Raw genomic sequence first — 19298 nt, forward strand, 5'->3', positions numbered from 1 at the left:
TTCCAACGACGTCTGTGGGCAAGATAAGAGTGTATTCATTTGTTTTCTTTTTCTTTTATAAAATTAGTCCACTGCTGTATTATCTGATGTAAAACTTGTTAGCTACACTGTAGTCAATTCACTTATCAGATCAATTACCGAATAAATGTAAATCTAAAGAACCCTTTTAAATGTGTTCCTGGTGGTAAACCCAAAACCACGGTCACATTTAGAAGAAAAATACTGAGGTGGTTTTTGTTTATGAATATTCTTTTTCAGAACATCTCATATTAACTCTTTCAATTTTATCTCGGTCCAGTCAGGAATTTCCGGCCTCCTTTAACTAATATTCAGATTTTATAGTTAGGAGCTTTCCAGGCATCTTGCCATAAATTCACTGGATCTTTCCCGTGTCATGGTGAGGTACCAGGAAGTCAGCAGCTATAACAAACAGCAGGTCTTCTCTCAGTCCCTGAAGATACCGCTTATACCAGCGGTTCTTAACCTGGGGGTCGGGAACCTCCGGGGGGTCACAAAGCGGTGGCAGGGGGGGTCACAGGAAATTTTTTATTTTAAACGATTGTACACAGAGGTTCACAGAGAAGCCACTGGTGGATTTTTGGCTGTCTGTGCATGCCAAATACTGAGAACTGAGTGACATGGCATAGAAAACACCTTTCCCGTTTACAGTGCTGGTGTACCTGAGATATATATATATATATATATATATATATATATATATATATATATATATATATATATATATATATATATATATATGTAATTATAACAAGAACTTATACTGACCCCATATCTCCTGTCTTACAAGCAAAAGCAGCAAATTGTTAGAAATAATATCTGTAGATCATCTTTCAAGATGAAGAGGCAGGTTTATGTTTAGAGCAGGGGTGTTCTGAAATCATACCAAGACTAAAAGAATATTCCACATATTTAATATAGAGAGTCAGTCTTTAACCTTTTACTGCATGGTGTTGCCATATGTCAACAATTAATAAATTTTTACATTTTATTTTATTAATTAATTACTTTTTTGGTAGGCAATATTACAAAACCAGTATTTTCCTATGTAACTGGAAAAGGACGGCTTTAAGTTTGACATAACATAAATGCCATGCCTCATGACCAAGAAGTGTTTGCATGTCCTCTTCTGCAGACACTTGGCATGGTGAAGGTCATCCTCGGAGGGCTCTCAAAATGTGATTAATTGATCAATATTTAGGCAAAACTACTTAAAGGGAAAAAAATTAAAACTATCTGAGAGAATTTGTTCACATTCAAAGTAACAAAAACATTTTATGTTTCAATGAAAGAATTAAAAAGATACTCCAACCAAAACATGTTTTGAATAAATTCCTCCACTTTTTGCAACTGTAATTCCTTTCTCGAAGATATAACTAATTAAAATAATTAAACCAAAAAGGCAAAATTTCCTTCAACTCTAAAGCATTACAGAAATAAATGAATCCAAACAACAAAACTGTCTTCGTCAATTTTACTGAGTGACACGGATCAGCAAGAACAATTTAATTCATACATTAATATATAATCGAACAATATATAAGAATAATACGATAAAAAATAGAAAAATCTTCCTGATCTCAGCTCCCTATCTGTCATCTTCTTTATATTTAACCCCTTACACTCCCATCACTCATCAGTGGGTCCAGATATTTACATCTCTTACTCTTTACTTCTTAACTAACTTTCCTATGAGTTTAACATTAAATACATAATAGCAGGAGTTAAGAGAACAGGATAACGTGTTAAGAGAACAGATCCTCTGTTACAGTTTTTTACACTTTACGGTGTATAAATGCGTGTGAAGGTTTGCTGTCACGTCTCTATATCTTAGTAATTTAACTTTTGACTATTTTCTTATTGTGATGTGACACGCTACAGGTCCCCTGAATGTGAAGCCCAGACAGAAGGTGACGTTTTCATTTCCAGCAGGCACGGAACTTTCATTAAGGGGGTGAATGGAAAACTTTTCCTTTTTAGGACCCACAAGGTAAACACGTCTATCCTCTGTCCAGCCGTTTACACGCTTAAGCTCTCTCACAATTTCTGGTGTTTTCCACATTTCCCCTTCAAGCCATTTCTGACGCTTTTCTGAAACTGAGGAAAATTTCCTGATCGTTTCAATTTTGTTCTTATGGACAAACTTCTCATAGCCAGATCCTTTTCCCAGGTAGAAGTGGGTGAAAATGCGTCTCTTTCTCGGAGGGATATCCTTCATTTTGGTCCAGTACGTTTGTTGAAGGGATCCGACAGCAGTAAGAACGGTTTTATATTTGTCCTCTTTTTCTTGATCAGTGTCGCGGTCTTCTGGCCAGAACACTAGGGTGCACAGAAACAGAGCGTTGGGTTGGCATTTTGATTTGTCTTGAAGAAACGAGCGGCTGTACCTTTGCAGATCCTTGAAGGCAGCCAGCTTACGTGACCCAGGAGAGACTGCACTTAAGGCTAAATGTGATGCTATGTAGTTGATAAGCTCTCCTTGATCCATTTTAGCACCCTTTGGATACAGTGAAATGATGTTCTCTAAAGTTTTGATTTGGTCTTTCTTTTTCTGGTCCAGGATGGAGAAGATTGTCGTGAAGTTTCCTCCACCAAGCTTGTAAATGGCCATGCGTTTGCAGAAGTCAGTCATGTCATGTAAACTAGACTGCCAGTCACCTGGTGTATTTCTCAGTGAGACCTCACAGAAGAACTTGCCATAAACAGAGGAATTGACAACCAACCAGTGTTTGGGGCGATGTATTGTCAGCTCTGAGGTCTTGGAGGTTTCTTCATCATCTATGTCTAGGTGTTGGAAGTAATTCAGCTCTTCTGATATCCACTCCAGAGCCTTGTGCATTGTGGGCTGAAGGTCTTTGAGTTTGTCGTGAAACTGTTCCCATGGTGCTTCAATTTCTTTGGGAATGTGTTCTGTAATCAAGTACTTCTGTAATTCAGAATGACCCTCTTTACTCGAGAACCCATCAAGGGAAGACATTAGCTCCAACAAGCTACATCCCACTTCTACAACTCCAAAGAATCCTGAGTTGTTCATTGTCTCACTTTCTTCAACAGCTACCATCTGACATTTTTGGAAACATTCAATGGCTTTAAGAGCTGTTTCAATGGCATCTGCTGTGGACTCTGGTGTTTTCGGAGACTTTTCCATTGCGTAGTTTTTTGCTGTGAACCATCTTCTGTACACCTGACCTTTGGTGTCAAGAATGTAGGAGTTATTAGGCATTTTAGTTGCTGCAGTTTCTGCCCAACGTTCTGCCTCCTCGAATTTTTCATACCAGTAAAAGAGACGAGCTAGGTGCTGAGCAAGAAATGCATCCTTGTTGAATCTTTTGTAAGCCTCGCTGAGAAGATGAATAGCACTTTCTGGCTTTTCGTTTCGTCTCACGTGTTCAATGAGGGGTGAGAATTTAGTGTCTGATTTATCACCTCTGCTGATTTTGTAGCGTCTTATGAACAGTTCACGAAGGAACTTCCTGTAATCTTCTCCCCCAAATCTGTGATTAAAGAGCACATCATTGTTGAGAAGTTCAAGCGCAAGCTCACTTTGTTGTTTGTCTCTCAAAAGCTGATGAAGAATTTCCTTTGCCACCACGTGGTGGATGATTCTGATGGAGTTAATGTGGGTTCTTTCATCTCTCAAATGTATAAAGACCAGTTTAGCCTGATCACTCAGAGAACTCTCAAATGCATGCTGTCGAAATCTTTCCCCACAGATAGAGAGCTGGAGATGAAGGAGGGCTTCACAGTGTGACTGAGAAATGAAAGACTTCTCCACATAGGTGTTGAGCAGAGCTACGTATCGCATCATCTGGGTGACGGCAGACGTGTCATCTGTGTCCAGTGATAAATTCTCTACAAACTTTTTCACATATTCATGTTTAAATTCTTGACTCATTAAGACAAAAGTCAGAATGAACTCTGGGGGGAACTGTTGCTCGAGCTTTTCTTGTTTTCCTGCAAATTGTCTCTTCTCCTCTGGTGACAGTTTGTGAGTCACAGAGACGCTCAGTAAAGGTGACTCCCTGGACATTTTCTCGGGTTTGTGGGATCGTCTACAACCGAGCAGAATGAAGCACGGTATTCCATGTGCAAGTTTCTTTGTGTTCACAGCTGTTTCTAATTCATGCTTCAGCTCTTCTAAATACTCCCTCTCACAATCATCAACAAGTAAGAGAACAGGGAGACATTCCTGGGGATCTTTTTCCTCATACTCCCGAAGCATCACAACATGTTCTGAAACTGTGCTAACTTTTGATGTTTTCACAACTGCACACCTGAGTTCCTTTCTATACTTCCAGAGAACCTGCCTTGCCACTGTACTCCCTCCACTGCCAGCGTAATGGTATATGTTGATGCATTTGACAGGCATCTGATCTGAACTCCATTTACGAGATTCCTCCAGAAGATTAATCACCTCATGATAGGCATCTCTTTGAATCACTTCTCCAACTTCCCTAACTTCTGCGAGCCAGAAGTTCTCCCATGTCACTTTTCCTCCTCGATAAAAGTCACTCTCTATTTCTTCTTTCTTTGCCTTAATTTCCTCTTCCCTGTCTTCACACTGATTCACAGCTAAAATCTCCAAGGAGCACATTGTTTCCTCATCACGTGTCAGAAGATGGCATTTTGCTTTATTGGACACGGGTAAGAGTTTGTTCTTATTAGTACTGGGGCCCTGGATTTGCTGAAGAGTTGCGTTGATGTGGCTCATTTTCAAACCTACTACACTGGAATTGTCCACTGTTTCCTCATCACAGAATTCGAGAGCAGATGCTTGCCATTTCTGAAAGTTCCCTTCTGATTCCGAGATGCATATAATGTCTCCGTGACCTTGCATGTCGGTGAAAAACTCATCGAATGTCTTCAGTAGAGGTGTCTCAACAGGCGATGTGAGGAGGAAGATCACCATAAAGGTTCCCTTGGGCAGGATATCCTTGCAGATCAATGATACACAATCCTTTAGGTAAGTCCTCCTTGTTCTACACCATGTATTTTCATCACATGGAGTCTCGTTCCCACTGAAATCATTTCGTCCGTTACAAAATATCCAACTTGTTTGTTCAAACAAATGCAGATGACTCTCAAATTCTCTGATGCTCTTGCCACTGGGAATTTTGTAGTTTTTCATGAAATGAAGGTTCACTTTATGGTGCTTATCAAATTCATGGCATAATCCCGACACCATGGAATCTGGGTCAAAGTCAAACACACAGAACAACTTCATCTTCAACAAAAAATCTATGTGCTGAAGATCTTCCTCTGAAAACCTGTTTGTAACAAGTATGTACCATTTCTCCTTTTCTATTTGTTTCTTCCCATTTGTTATAAACATTATGAGTTTTTTTTCAAGATCTTTGCAGGGTTTTGGAGCTGTGATGCCATGTGATTTCTCTGCTGTCTCTCTTTGTATATCTCTGCTGCGAACGTCTTGGTAAAATCTATTTATATCATCAACTGGTTTTGTATTGGCACCAACTCTGTGATATATTGTTGGCTTTTCCCGTGCAGTTTTATTTGACTCCTCACTGAATTTTGGCAAGGAGCTGGAGAACACCTTATTTCTCACTATGTTTACTGAAGGTTCGACATCAAATTCAACCACGTAGTGTTCTTCTTTCCTGTTGGGTTCAATTACCAGAATGAACTCGGGTGGTCTTATACACTGCCGTACGAGCTCACTGTCACTTTTAAAACACTTTTCAATGTGATCCAGTGCATCAGTGTACATGTCTTTTTCTCTAATGGGAATGCCAATGATTTCACCGTGTACATGTCCAGAACCATCTCTGCTGTCCATTACACCAAAGTGTATCGTGCCATTTGATCTCATGTTCATGCAGCCTGAGGCAAATTTAAGGACTTCGTTTGCCAGCTTGGCTTGAAGTCTTTGGTGATCTAAAGTCGCAGCTGTACAGAATGACTTGTACTCATGACATGGAGTTATAAGGTCAATGACCCCTGTTTCAGGCTGAAGAACGTCATGCTTTACATATGTGTGGTCGATGCCCGGTTTACCAAAAGGTCGTGGCTTTGAATCTCTTTTTCTTATAGTCTCAGCATCTTGTTTCATCTGATCTTCTTCCCGGGGATTCTGCTGCTTCTGAACTTTCTTAAGCCACTCATTTCTACTCTCTATTATCAGATGTGCAGGACCAGATTTCATTCCAGTCTCCTGTTTCAGAAATTCCTCTGTGATTTTAAGAAGGACTTGGCCGTCTACTTCCTGTTCATGAAGAGTTTTAATGTAATTTTCTTTCACTCCTATTGAAGCCAACCACACGCTCACCATGTCCTCTGTCCATTTTTCAGTTGGAGTGCTGTGAAGTTCTTCTATACAGGACAGACCAAAACATAACTTACTGATAAATGGCATGAAAGTTATGACAAGATACAGACATTTACCGTGCCATGCAAAAGTATTCAACCTTTCTACTTCTTCAACTCAGTCATCAAATTTTCTGTATTACAAATAAGACTTACAGATTGTTCCAGACAGTATTTTATTATGGCAAACCAGCATGTTCTTAAAGTAAATGTATATTTAAAAAAAAGCTAAATGTATTATTCAGCAGATTTTAAAATAAATAAATAAATAAATAAATAAATAAAATAAATGAAAGAAAACTGATGTTTGCACAAGTATTCACTGCCTGTGCTGTGAAAACTCCAAGTTTGATGAAAGATGAAAGATATTGGCCGAAAGAAGACACAGTTGGCTTCTACCAGTCAGTCATTTAAAAATTTCACCTTTTCTGGATTAAACACCTCCTTAATTCAAGTACCATTTGTCAGACTGTGAACATGAAGGAAAGATCAGGGAGCATTCTAAGGAAATAAAAGATAAAGCTACAGACGTGCACAAGATCGGAAAAGGCTACAAAATAATATTAAAGTGTTTGATATCCCACTGAGCACTGATGGCTCAATTCTGAGGAAGCTCCATCAGACCTCTCAGGTACTGCCTGGACAAGGTGTCTCTCGAAACTCTGCATCAGATAAAGAAGGGGTCTGGTGAAGGAAACCACAGTGAGGCCAAAAATCACACTAAAGGAGTTCAGTGGCTGAGAGTCAAGTGCTCTACATTGTGGGCAGTGGTTAAGATGTTGGACTGTTGATCAGAAGGCTGTGAGTTCATGAGTTCAAGGTCATGAGATTAAAACCCCTAGCAAGGCCAAGCTGCCACTGATGGGCCCCTGAGCGAGGCCCTTAACCCGGAACTGCTCAGTTGTATAAATGAGAGAAATGTAAGTTGCTCTGGATAAAAGCATCTGCCAAACGTTGTAAATGTAAAATGCATACAACTGGCCTGTGTGGAAGGGTGTCAAGAAAGAAGCCAAAAACCATATCTAAGCACATGTCCCAGCTAAAATGTGGGAGGTTTGGTGCTCAGATGAGACAAAACTTAAAAAGCTAAGTAAGCCACTAGTACAGTACAGTATGGGTGTGGCAGCATCATGTTGTGGAGATGCTTTTCCTCAGCAGGGACTGGGCTTCTTGTTGAAACTGAAGCATGGATGGAGCAAACTACGGAGAGGTTTTACAAGAGAACCTGCTTCAGTCTGCTAAATACAAAAACTAAAGCTTGGGAGAAACTTCATCTTTCAGAAGGACAATGATCCCAAGCACAAGATGAAAGCAACACAGCAATGGTTCTACCAAGTACTAGTCTGAAGGGGGATGATTACTTATTCAAGCGGCATTTTTCTGTTTATTTATTTATTTTTTTAAATATCTGCTGACAAATAATGAATTTTGTACAAATATATTTAGAATTTTGAATGAATTTGTATAAATGTACATGTTGTGATACTTGCCCATTTTTTCTCCTGAATAATCCATGTCTTCAGTTTGTTCCAAAACAAGGCACCTGAAGAAGATAGAGACAGATAAGGCTTCAAGTTTTTCTTCTCAGTTCTTTATGTATTATTTGGTCCTGACTCATTTTATTCCGGCTGTTCTCCACCAAGGACAGGAGTGTGTCTGGAGGAGTCAAAAGGACAGATACAAACATCTGCATCGGATCTATCCAAGTTCCATACCATCATTTGTTAAAACTTGTCAAACCTTCCAAAGGTCTAGATTCCACATTAGATCCACAGACTCTGCATTACATCCACAGACTCTGCATTACATCCACAGACTCTGCATTACATCCACAGACTCTACATTACATCCACAGACTCTGCATTACATCCACAGACTCTGCATTACATCCACAGACTCTACATTACATCCACAGACTCTGCATTACATCCACAGACTCTACATTACATCCACACACGGCTCATTGTTTGCCATTATTTCACTTTTGCACTGTCTGTTTTCTCAGTGAGGCTTTTTTTTTTTTTTTTTTTTTTTAAATATAAAACATGTCCACTGCATACGTACAAACACACTGACATTTTTGGCATTCTTTTGTTTTGTTTTTAATTTATGTATTAGCCAGAAGAATTGTTACACATATCTAGACTTCCCAGCTTATTTTGTAGTGTTTGAAGCTGTGTTAATGTAGAGCACTAGAACATGAGGCGTGGCGGAGAGAAGGGGAATAGTAAAGCGCTGTACAGATCAAATTTCATACGGTTGTAGGCTGAAAGAGAGAGAAAGCATCTGCTTCGCATTTGTTCCTGTCACTCGACATGTTGGGAAACAGGAAACAACTCGTTTTTTTTTTTCAGGAAGAGAAGTAAAGGTATGGAAATGTGCCACTATTTTTTTACTACAGTATGTCCATATCTACAGCATTGGAGATTGTTTTGAATATACAATACTTTTATTTTAGTACAAACTTTGTTATAGATTTTTATTTGATAACTTCTACATTATCGAGTCAGTACAAAAACATTTTGGTTTCTCAAACATTAGTTTTTCAGCACAAAATTTTATTTTTATTCTTATTTTTTGTCACACCAAATATTGACTTTTTCATTCACTACTGTTTATCGCTCTTTACTGTATTTTTTTTTATGTAGAAATGTTTAATTTAATTACTTTGAAGCATCTTTACAGCATTTCTCTGCATGTGAATAAAACTATTGCACAGTGCTGCATATAAATATATAAATATATAAAACTGCAATGCGGTCAAGACCTGACTGGAACTACTGTATCTGTGCATTTCCTGAAAAATAATTGCTCATCTCAGAACATCTGGCATCCAATCAGAATCGAGAATTAAACAGCGCTGTAATATTTACACACACACACAAACACACACACACACACACACATATATATATAACAGCCCAATTTAAAATCTTTGTCAGATGATTATAGTTCTTACTGGGAGATGGTGGAGATGAAGTGGAGTGCGATCCTTTGACATACAGTACTGTCCCAATCACTGTGTATACATCAGCTTAATCCCCAGATGATGATGATGATGATGATGATGATGTTTTTAAATAAATCTGTGCTTCCTTGAGATTTGCTGCACCATTACTCTGCCCTTTGTCAGCATTACCAAAGTCCACAGATGGAGGAGGGCTGAAGGACTTATTGGGAGGTTTTACACAGGAACACTGAGCGTTCACGCCCAACTTTCTATTTCTGAAAAACGAAAGTTACAGCGCCACAACTGTGTGGTACTGTAACTTTCGTTTTTCAGCAATAGAAAGTTGTACTAACCCCACACGGCCATATTTACCCTCATACCTCCAGTGAGCATGTCAGGGATTGGGGTCCATGTGGACATGATAAAAATAATCACATAGGAACATAGTTTTTACTTCAATGTTCAACTTCTAGAAGCAGCTCTGCGGAAAGTTTGGGGAGGGTTGCCAGGTGTCAGTCAAATCCCCCCTCCGACTCCACCTCAAGCACCGCACTTTGACTTGAAACTAACCCAAAATGTCCAGCCATTACACAAAACAGACATCTTTTTATTCTTTTAGTCTCTTTTTAGGGGAAACCAGTTAACAGTTGTGTGCACTCAAAAGCACTGCAACTTACCTATAAATCAGGGAAATCTCATATTTTAGTAAAAAATGTTAATGCTTAAAAATGTTTAACATGAGCAAGGTTTATTCAGAATGAATACTATATATATATATATATATATATATATATATATATATATATATATATGTATGTATGTATATGTATGTATAAAATATACTACATAATTCCGCGAGGAGTTATACAGTATACAGTTACAGTCTGAGTTTATTTTATTTCCAGTTCCTCTGCACTGAGCTCGCGCTGAAACGTACTCTCTATAACCGGAGTCCGAGGCCGTCACGTGGTCATGGACCAGTCAGAGTCACGTGATTGAGTCAGGGCCAATCAGGTTGCACTACAGTGGTCCAGCGGTGTGTTTTTGACACACACGGGTTCCGCGTCACCATCGGTTCTAAACCCCTCTCTCTCTCATTTTACTGCTTTTTCATCCGCACACAGTGAGTACACACACACACACACACACACACACACACACACACACTCACTCACTCACTCACTCACTCTCTCTCTCCCTCCTGCTGTGAGGATTAAAGCTGTAGCGCTGAACATCAGCATTAAACGCGGACACTACTGCAGGAATACAGCTGTGTGCACGCGCTGTAAACACACTGTCATTAATGCTCTCATGTACAGCATGACAGGTGTGTGTGTGTGTGTGTGTGTGTGTGTGTGTGTGTGTGTGTGTGTGTGTGTGTTAGCATTATTATCTAACATTAATGTTTCCATAACACCTGGATAGTTTAATGCTAATGCTAACGCTAGCGGGGAGTGTAAACAGAGGAAAGTTCACCAGTGACGCTGAGAGAGAGCGAGAGAGAGAGAGAGAGAGAGAATTTTAGATTTGTGAATTAATAACTTTAGAATCACTGCTGCTGAATGTAAACAGATTCCGTTTTGTGGTTCTGCACAGTTAGCGCTGAAGCTAAGCTAGCTTTGTACATGTTATTAATGCGCATACACACACACACACACACACACACACACACACATATATATATATATATATATATATATATATATATATATATATATATATATATATATATATATATATATATAATAGAGTTAAGTGACAGGCCTGAGTGTCTGTAGGAAAGGAGTCTGTTTACTATCTCGCTAATGCTAATGCTAATGCTAATGCTACTCAGAATCAGTTTCTGTGCCCAAAGCTAACAGTGAAATTTACTGACATTAGCCTTTTAGCTCATTAGCTAACTCTGTTACTGAGTTTCATTGAGTTGCTGATCTGTTATTAATGTTTCATTTCTCTACTGTTCTGAATATTATTATCCAATGTGATAAACCTGATTATAATTCATGTTCCCAGTTTACCAAGCTTTTATCCAGTATTCCGTATCCTTTAGTATTCCGTACCCTCCGGTATTCCATACACTTTAGCATTCCGTTCGCTACGGTATTCCGTACCCTCCGGTATTCCATACTCCTTAACATTCCGTACACTCCGGTATTCCGTACCCTCCGGTATTCCGTACCCTCCGGTATTCCATACTCCTTAACATTCCGTACACTCCGGTATTCCGTACCCTCCGGTATTCCATACTCCTTAACATTCCGTACACTCCGGTATTCCGTACCCTCCGGTATTCCATACTCCTTAACATTCCGTACCCTTCAGTATTCCATACTCCTTAACATTCCGTTCGCTCCGGTATTCCGTACCCTTCAGTATCCCATACTCCTTAACATTCCGTACACTCCAGTATTCCGTACCCTCCGGTATTCCATACACCTTAACATTCCGCATCCTTCGGTATTCCATACTCCTTAACATTCTGTTCGCTCCGGTATTCCGTACCCTTTGGTATTCCATACTCTTTAACATTCTGTACACTCCAGTATTCCGTACGCTTCTGTATTTTGTACAGGCCGGTAGTCCGTATGCGCCGGTATTCCGTACCCTTTGGTATTCCATACTCCTTAATATTCCGTACACTCCGGTATTTTGTACACTCCCTTCATTATTCATTCCTGTACACTCCAGTATTCAATATTCTTCACTATTCCTTACACTTTGCAATTCCATACATTTCAGTGTTCAGCACACTTCAGCATTCCGTACACTACTTCCTTTCACCATCGTCCGTAACTAACATCACGGAGGATTGCATGCAGTGGCGTTAGTTACGGACTGTGTGTGTGTGTGTGTGTGTGTGTGTGTGGTTAAAGGTACTACTTCCTATGAGACCAAAACACTGTACGTATAAATAGTACATGCATTGTTATTCCATACAGAGAGCTTTGTTTACAGCTCAGTATCAGATAAACAACTCACACACATACACACACACACACACACACAGACAGATACAAACACACTCCTTAAGAGAAGAATTGTTGGAAATATAATTCACACTGTGACTTGCGCAACTGCTGTGGGTGTAGGTATTATAGTGTGTGTGTGTGTGTTTGTTTCTTCTGTAGGTGGGACGTGTGATGGAGTCAGTTTGGTTGCTGTGGTGATGCAATGGAGGTGTGTGTGCTGGTTGCTGCGTTGCCGTGGCAGTGAGTGTGTGTGAGTGTGTGTGTGTGTGTGTGTGTGTGTGTGTGTGTGTGTGTGTGTGATGCTGCGCTGGACGGTGTGTTTGGATGGCGGCCCCCGCAGGGTGAATCACGCGGCGGTGGCTGTGGGACATAAAGTGTACTCGTTCGGAGGTTACTGCTCGGGGGAGGACTACGAGACGCTGCGGCAGATCGACGTGCACATCTTCAACACCGGTAACAGCAACACCTCTTACACATACTGTCTATGTACTTATTTATTTATTTATTAAACTCTATACACATCTTTATCTCAGACAACAAATATAAACATATTGCACGTTATTATACACACGTTTTATTATTTTATTGTAAACATTATTTTAAACTCATTGAGGCGCACATTACATGAACATTATTTACTGAGTAATAAACAGGGTGTGTGTGTGTGTGCGCGTGTGTGTGTGTGTGTCAGTGTCTCTGCGGTGGACAAAGCTCCCTCCAGTGAGGACCGGAGGTAGGGAACACGCTCGGGAAGTGCCCTACATGCGTTATGGACACACAGCTGTGCTGGTGGAAGATACCATCTACATCTGGGGGGGGAGGAACGACACGGAGGGGGCGTGTAACGTACTGTACGCCTTCGACGTTGGTGAGAACTACACACACACTCACACACACACTCCACTACACCATACCCAAACTCACACTCACACACACACTCCACTACACCATACCCAAACCCACACTCACACACACACACTCCACTACACCATACTCAAACATACACACACACTCCACTACACCATACCCAAACACACACACTCACACACACACTCCACTACACCATACCCAAACTCACACTCACACACACACTCCACTACACCATACCCAAACTCACACTCACACACACACACTCCACTACACCATACCCAAACACACACTCACACACACACTCCACTACACCATACCCAAACACACACTCACACACACACACTCCACTACACCATACCCAAACTCACACTCACACACACACACTCCACTACACCATACTCAAACACACACAAACACACACACACTCCACTACACCATACCCAAACACACACTCACACACACACACTCCACTACACCATACCCAAACTCACACTCACACACACACTCCACTACACCATACTCAAACACACACAAACACACACACACTCCACTACACCATACCCAAACACACACTCACACACACACACTCCACTACACCATACCCAAACACACACACACACTCCACTACACCATACCCAAACTCACACTCACACACACACTCCACTACACCATACCCAAACACACACTCACACACACACACTCCACTACACCATACTCAAACACACACAAACACACACACACTCCACTACACCATACCCAAACACACACTCAAACACACACACTCCACTATACCATACCCAAACACACACACACTCCACTACACCATACCCAAACACACACACACACACTCACACACACACTCCACTACACCATACCCAAACACACACTCAAACACACACACTCCACTATACCATACCCAAACACACACACACTCCACTACACCATACCCAAACACACACACACACACTCACACACACACTCCACTACACCATACCCAAACACACACTCAAACACACACACTCCACTATACCATACCCAAACACACACACACTCCACTACACCATACCCAAACACAAACACACACACACACACTCACACACACACACTCCACTACACCATACCCCAACACACACTCACACACACACACTCCACTACACCATACCCAAACACACACTCACACACACACACTCCACTACACCATACCCAAACTCACACTCACACACACACACACACTCCACTACACCATACCCAAACACAAACACACACACACACACTCACACACACACACTCCACTACACCATACCCCAACACACACTCACACACACACACTCCACTACACCATACCCAAACACACACTCACACACACACACACACTCCACTACACCATACCCAAACACACATTGTTACTTTAGTATGCCAGAAACACAGCTGAGGTGTGGCCTAGGAGGCGTGGCCTAGGGTAACTTGGTCTAGGAGGTGTGGTCTAGGACAGTAACCCTAACTTTGGTGTAGATGTCCTGCAGGCTCTGCGTTTCTGACCTGGTGATCTGTTCAACAGACCGTAGCACCTTCTCCAGGGCTTTGCGGACCTCAGCGCTGCAGTTCCCCTACCAGGTGGTGACGTTCCCATTGAGGATTTAGGATCTGTCATGCTGGTGTAGAAGAACTATGGGATAGCTGAGGAGATGTTGAACTTTCTTAGAGTCCATGACAGGTCCTCACTCATGTGTACGCCGAGGTTCCTTGAAGCTGCTCACTCTCTCCACCGAGGTTGATCATGAGAGCTGTGTAGGTCCTCTGTGGTTCACTTCTGAAGTCCACAACCAGTTCCTTTGTATTGCTGATGTTTAGGAACAGGTTGTTGGCCAGGCACCACTGGGCCAGTCTCTCCACTTCATCCACATAGACCTTCTCGTCATTCAGGTTTACCACCACAGCCTCATCCACAAAATTCATGTTAACAGTGAGAGTAGAGTGGAAGAAGCTCCAGTGTTGAGGGTGAGAGTGCTGAAATTGAAGCTTGTAAATTTCACCACCTGCAGCTGACCAGTTAAAAAAAGTCCAGAACCCCACGGCAGAGTGAGGAGCACAGGCCCAGCTCCCTCTGCTTACTGAACATCCTGAACCTGAACTGTAATCAGTCAACTGCAGTCTCACACAGTTCCTGCTTTCCCACGTGGAGGTGAGATAGGGTGGTGTGTGTAGGATATGGGAGATGGTGTCTGATGTGGATCTGTTAGATTGGTAAGTGAATGAGAGTGGGTCTAGTGTGTTGGGTAGAGAGGAGCAGATGAGGTCCAAAGTACTTCATCACCACAGCGTTCAGGGCCACGGGACGGTAATCATTCAGGACTGATAGAGGAACTCTTCAAGCAGTATAACGTGGTGTTAATGTGTGTGTGTGTGTGTTAGGCAGTCACCGGTGGTGGACACCAAAGGTCACAGGGACGGTCCCCGGGGCGAGAGACGGACACTCAGCCTGCGTCCTCAACAAAGACATGTACATATTCGGGGGATACGAACAACTGGTGGGTCGTCACTCAAACTGTCCCTTTAATACACACCTGCTGCTTAATATATCTACACCAGTGTAGTGGTATGTTATTAAGTGTGTGTGTGTGCGTGTGTGTTCACAGGCTGACTGTTTCTCCAATGACATACACAAGCTGGACTCGATCATTATGTGCTGGAGTTTAATTAAAGCTACAGTGAGTGTGTTAGCTTAGTGCATCAGTGATTTCCTCGTCTGTAAGTCTCTGGATAAAAGCTCTGCTAAATGAATAAATGTAGCGCAGTGCCACAGAGTTACCACAGTGAAGCACAGGTTTTATAAGCGTGTGTGTGTGTGTGACAGGGAACGCCGGCGAGGTGGAGAGACTTCCACTCAGCGACGATTATCGGCAGTAAGATGTTTGTGTTTGGGGGACGCGCCGATCGTTTCGGTCCGTTTCACTCCAATAACGAGATTTACTGCAATAAGATCAAAGTGTTCGACACGGAGACTAACAGCTGGCTCAACACGCCCACCAATCAGCTTCAGCCTGAGGGACGCCGCAGCCACTCAGCGTGTGAGTACACCCACCTCATGTACATACAGAGGAGCGTGTGCTCATCGTATATGGCAGTGTTTAACGTGGTTTCTATGGTAACGTTTAACACCATGACACTGCCACTGTGACAGCTAGCTATGCTAACCCTAGTTATGTTAGTGTTTGCTCTACATAGACTGCTAATGCTAAGATGTAGCATTAGTGAGTTTTGCTCTATATTGCTAACGCTAAGACATGATGAACCGCATGGTTCTCAGGCGTCGTCTCACCTGAAGGTTTTACACGTGGTGTGTGTTTCAGTTGCGTATAACGGAGAGCTGTACATATTCGGAGGCTACAACGCTCGACTGGACCGGCACTTTAATGATCTGTGGAAGTTTAACCCAGGTGAGGTGCACACACACACACACACACACACACACACACACACACACACACACACACACACACTATCTAGTGGATGAGGGTGTGTGGGTGTGAGTGAGAATTGTCCACTAGATGGTAGTGTTATTACACAATAATGCACCAAACTCAGGCTGAGTTACGATTAGTTTACCGTACACAATAACACACAGACATCCTTTATTTTATTTATTTTATTTACAGTAAGTTGTAGTTCCTAGTCTGAATTTGCTCCTGGTGATGCAACAGAACAGCTTGGCTGCATCATTGGGAGTAATGCCAGCGTTCTGTGTGGGAGGGGTTTTCCCTCTTGCTCTCTCTCCTCTCGCTCTCCCTCTCTCTCTTCTCTCTTCACTCCCTCTCTCTCTTCTCTCTTCACTCCCTCTCTCTCTTCTCTCCCCCTTTTGCTCTCTCTCTCTCTCTCTTCTCTCTTCACTCCCTCTCTCTCTTCTCTCTTCACTCCCTCTCTCTCTTCTCTCCCCCTTTTGCTCTCTCTCTCTCTCTCTCTTCTCTCTTCACTCCCTCTCTCTCTTCTCTCCCCTTTTTGCTCTCTCTCTCTCTCTCTCTCTCTCTCTCTCTCTCTCTTCTCTCGCGCTCTCTCTCTCTCTAACCCCCTGTCTCTCTCCCTCTCTCGCTCTCTCTCTTTCTTCTCCCTCTCTGTCTCTCTCCCTCTCTCTCCCTCCTGTCAGTTACAGTGACACTGAGCCCATCGTGGATGTGGAAGAGGACGGAAAGCGCTTTCCTCAGAGTGTGTTTCTCCTTCCTGTGACACACTGTGAGCAGCAGTTAGAAAACTGTGGTGTGATTGGAGAGATCTGAGTGGTGGGCGGGAACTGGACAAGGGTTAGGGTTATAGATTTCATTCTGAGTGTACAGTTTAGTTTCTCAGTTTTTAGGCTTTTAGTGAAGAGATGTTCTCAGACTGCGACCACAGAGCCCTGGATATTTTCCCTGAGCTGAGTTGATGGTGTAGCGTGAGCTCCTGTACAACATACAACGTGAACAGCTAACGAGAGTCCGAGAGGGAATTAACGTGCAGAACATTCCTGAGGTAGAAATATAAAAAAATAAACACAAACACGATTCCTGATGACACACCGTGTAAGAGTTCAGCGTTTTATTTCACGACATCTCTGCTTCTGTTCGCAGAGCAGACGATCCTCACGGCCTTTTTGTTTGTTTTCGTACAAAGTAGTGACAGAGTCACGTGATCAGGATTATTTTGGTGAGAAGGTGTGAGTTGGGAATCAGGTGTGTTTCGGGAGCTGTAGATCAATTCCACACAAATGTCCCCACAGACACATCACGTTGAACACAGGAACAAAACACCTTTAATTATTCACCTGTCTATATTTCCTCGTATTGAACTTCTCTGGTGGAATTAAAGGGAAATCTGCGAAGTGCAGTTTTCATCCAGCCGTATTGCTTCGTTTCTAGGAAGAGATGATAGACCCCTGAGTTTCACTCAATCTTCCCAATCTTCAATTTCCTGAAGAACGAGTTAATGACAGAACTGCATCTACTGTATCTGCTTCATCAGTGTATAAGGCTCGCATCCAGGTCATGATGTTCCACAGAGTAGTCCCGTCCTGAGCCTGTTTATACTACACGAACACTATTCACACGACCGTCTTCACACTTCATGTTCAAAGCTTTCGTTTCTTTCGTTTTTCAGCTGTAGTAATTTCACCTTATGGACGTGACAGTCAAAGTGTAAACAATAAAATATATTTTGTATAAAAACATCTGTCCTGTGAGGGACGTGATTATGTACTGATACAGTACTGTAAAGTGAAACACTCATGGTGTGTGTAGTCTCAGGTTCATTCCCTCACTGAGAGAATAAAGATGATGAAGAACCCCAGTTGTTGTGGCTGGAGAAGAACATTTCACATTTCTGAAATTCTGTCATAAACCACTAATCACTGTGTGTGTGTGTGTGTGTGTGTGTAGAGGCGTTCTGCTGGAAGAAGGTGGAGCCAAAGGGGAAGTTCCCATGTCCCCGCAGACGACAGTGCTGTTGCATTGTGGGAGATCGAATCATCCTGTTTGGAGGAACGAGGTACACACACTTTTTATTATTTACTCTGTCATTCATCATCTTCATCACACGCTTCATCACACTCATCATGTTCATCACACATCACTCTTCATCACACTCATCACTCTTCATCATCTTCATCCCACTCATCACACTCTTCATCATCACACTCTTCATCACACTCACCATCATCTTCATTACACTCTTCATCATCTTCCTCACACTCTTCATCACACTCTTCAAACTCGAACTCCAGACTGGAGAATCTGTGGATGGTCTGACATTTGCTGCTCCATCTAATCTGTGAGAAAATCAAAAGGTTCAGAGCTCAGAGAGACGCATCGAGACGAGTCACACCTGTAACTGCTTCAAAACGGTTCACACTGAGGGGGTGAAAACTTATGGATTCAGCAGAGTTTACATTTCTCATTTTTAAAATAAATCTGAGGATCTAAACAATTCATTTAATTTGATTTCTGAGTCACTTCAGTAGCAGCAGAAATAAAATCCCTCTCTGAGCAAGAAGAGAAATACTCACTGGGGGTACTGCGTGCGTGTGTGTGTGTTTGCGCGTGTGTGTGTTTGTGGATAATCAGGATTAAGCACAGAACAGGGTGTGAAACACTGTTAATGGTGGCTTTAATGGTTTTTCCTCTGTGTGGATCAAAACAGGA

At 42.0% G+C, this 19298-nt stretch overlaps 2 protein-coding genes across 2 annotated transcripts; one reads left to right on the forward strand and one right to left on the reverse strand.

The window, feature by feature from the left end:
• Nucleotides 1–1478: 1478 nt before the first annotated feature.
• LOC108263234 (sterile alpha motif domain-containing protein 9-like) lies at nt 1479–9553 on the reverse strand. Its single transcript, XM_017463853.3, has 3 exons — nt 9302–9553; nt 7833–7885; nt 1479–6348 (listed from the first exon to the last, which is right to left on the reverse strand). Exons 2-3 carry the CDS (start codon nt 7855–7857, stop codon nt 1868–1870), a joined length of 4506 nt encoding a protein of 1501 aa, XP_017319342.2. The 5' UTR covers nt 7858–7885; nt 9302–9553; the 3' UTR covers nt 1479–1867.
• Nucleotides 9554–10230: 677 nt separating this feature from the next.
• Nucleotides 10231–18800, forward strand: klhdc3 (kelch domain containing 3; the record flags this gene model as incomplete). Its single annotated transcript, XM_053679298.1, is given in 8 exon segments — nt 10231–10415; nt 12421–12714; nt 12953–13129; nt 15544–15659; nt 15768–15839; nt 15986–16199; nt 16482–16568; nt 18537–18800. Coding segments are annotated over 7 exon segments (1084 nt in total), but the record flags the coding sequence as incomplete, so codon positions are not given.
• Between the last annotated feature and the right edge of the window lie 498 nt (nt 18801–19298).

The sequence above is a fragment of the Ictalurus punctatus genome, unplaced genomic scaffold, assembly GCF_001660625.3.
Source record: "Ictalurus punctatus breed USDA103 unplaced genomic scaffold, Coco_2.0 tig00006670, whole genome shotgun sequence".
In the NCBI taxonomy this organism is placed as follows: Eukaryota; Metazoa; Chordata; class Actinopteri; order Siluriformes; family Ictaluridae; genus Ictalurus; species Ictalurus punctatus.

Excerpts from the sequence above, each read along its gene's own strand:
- LOC108263234 (XM_017463853.3), bottom strand. The coding sequence starts at position 7,857 with ATGGATTATTCAGGAGAAAAAATGG. Across the intron at positions 6,349-7,832 it reads TTATTCAGGAGAAAAAATGG|AAGAACTTCACAGCACTCCA; the intron begins GCAAGTATCACA and ends TGTCCTGTATAG.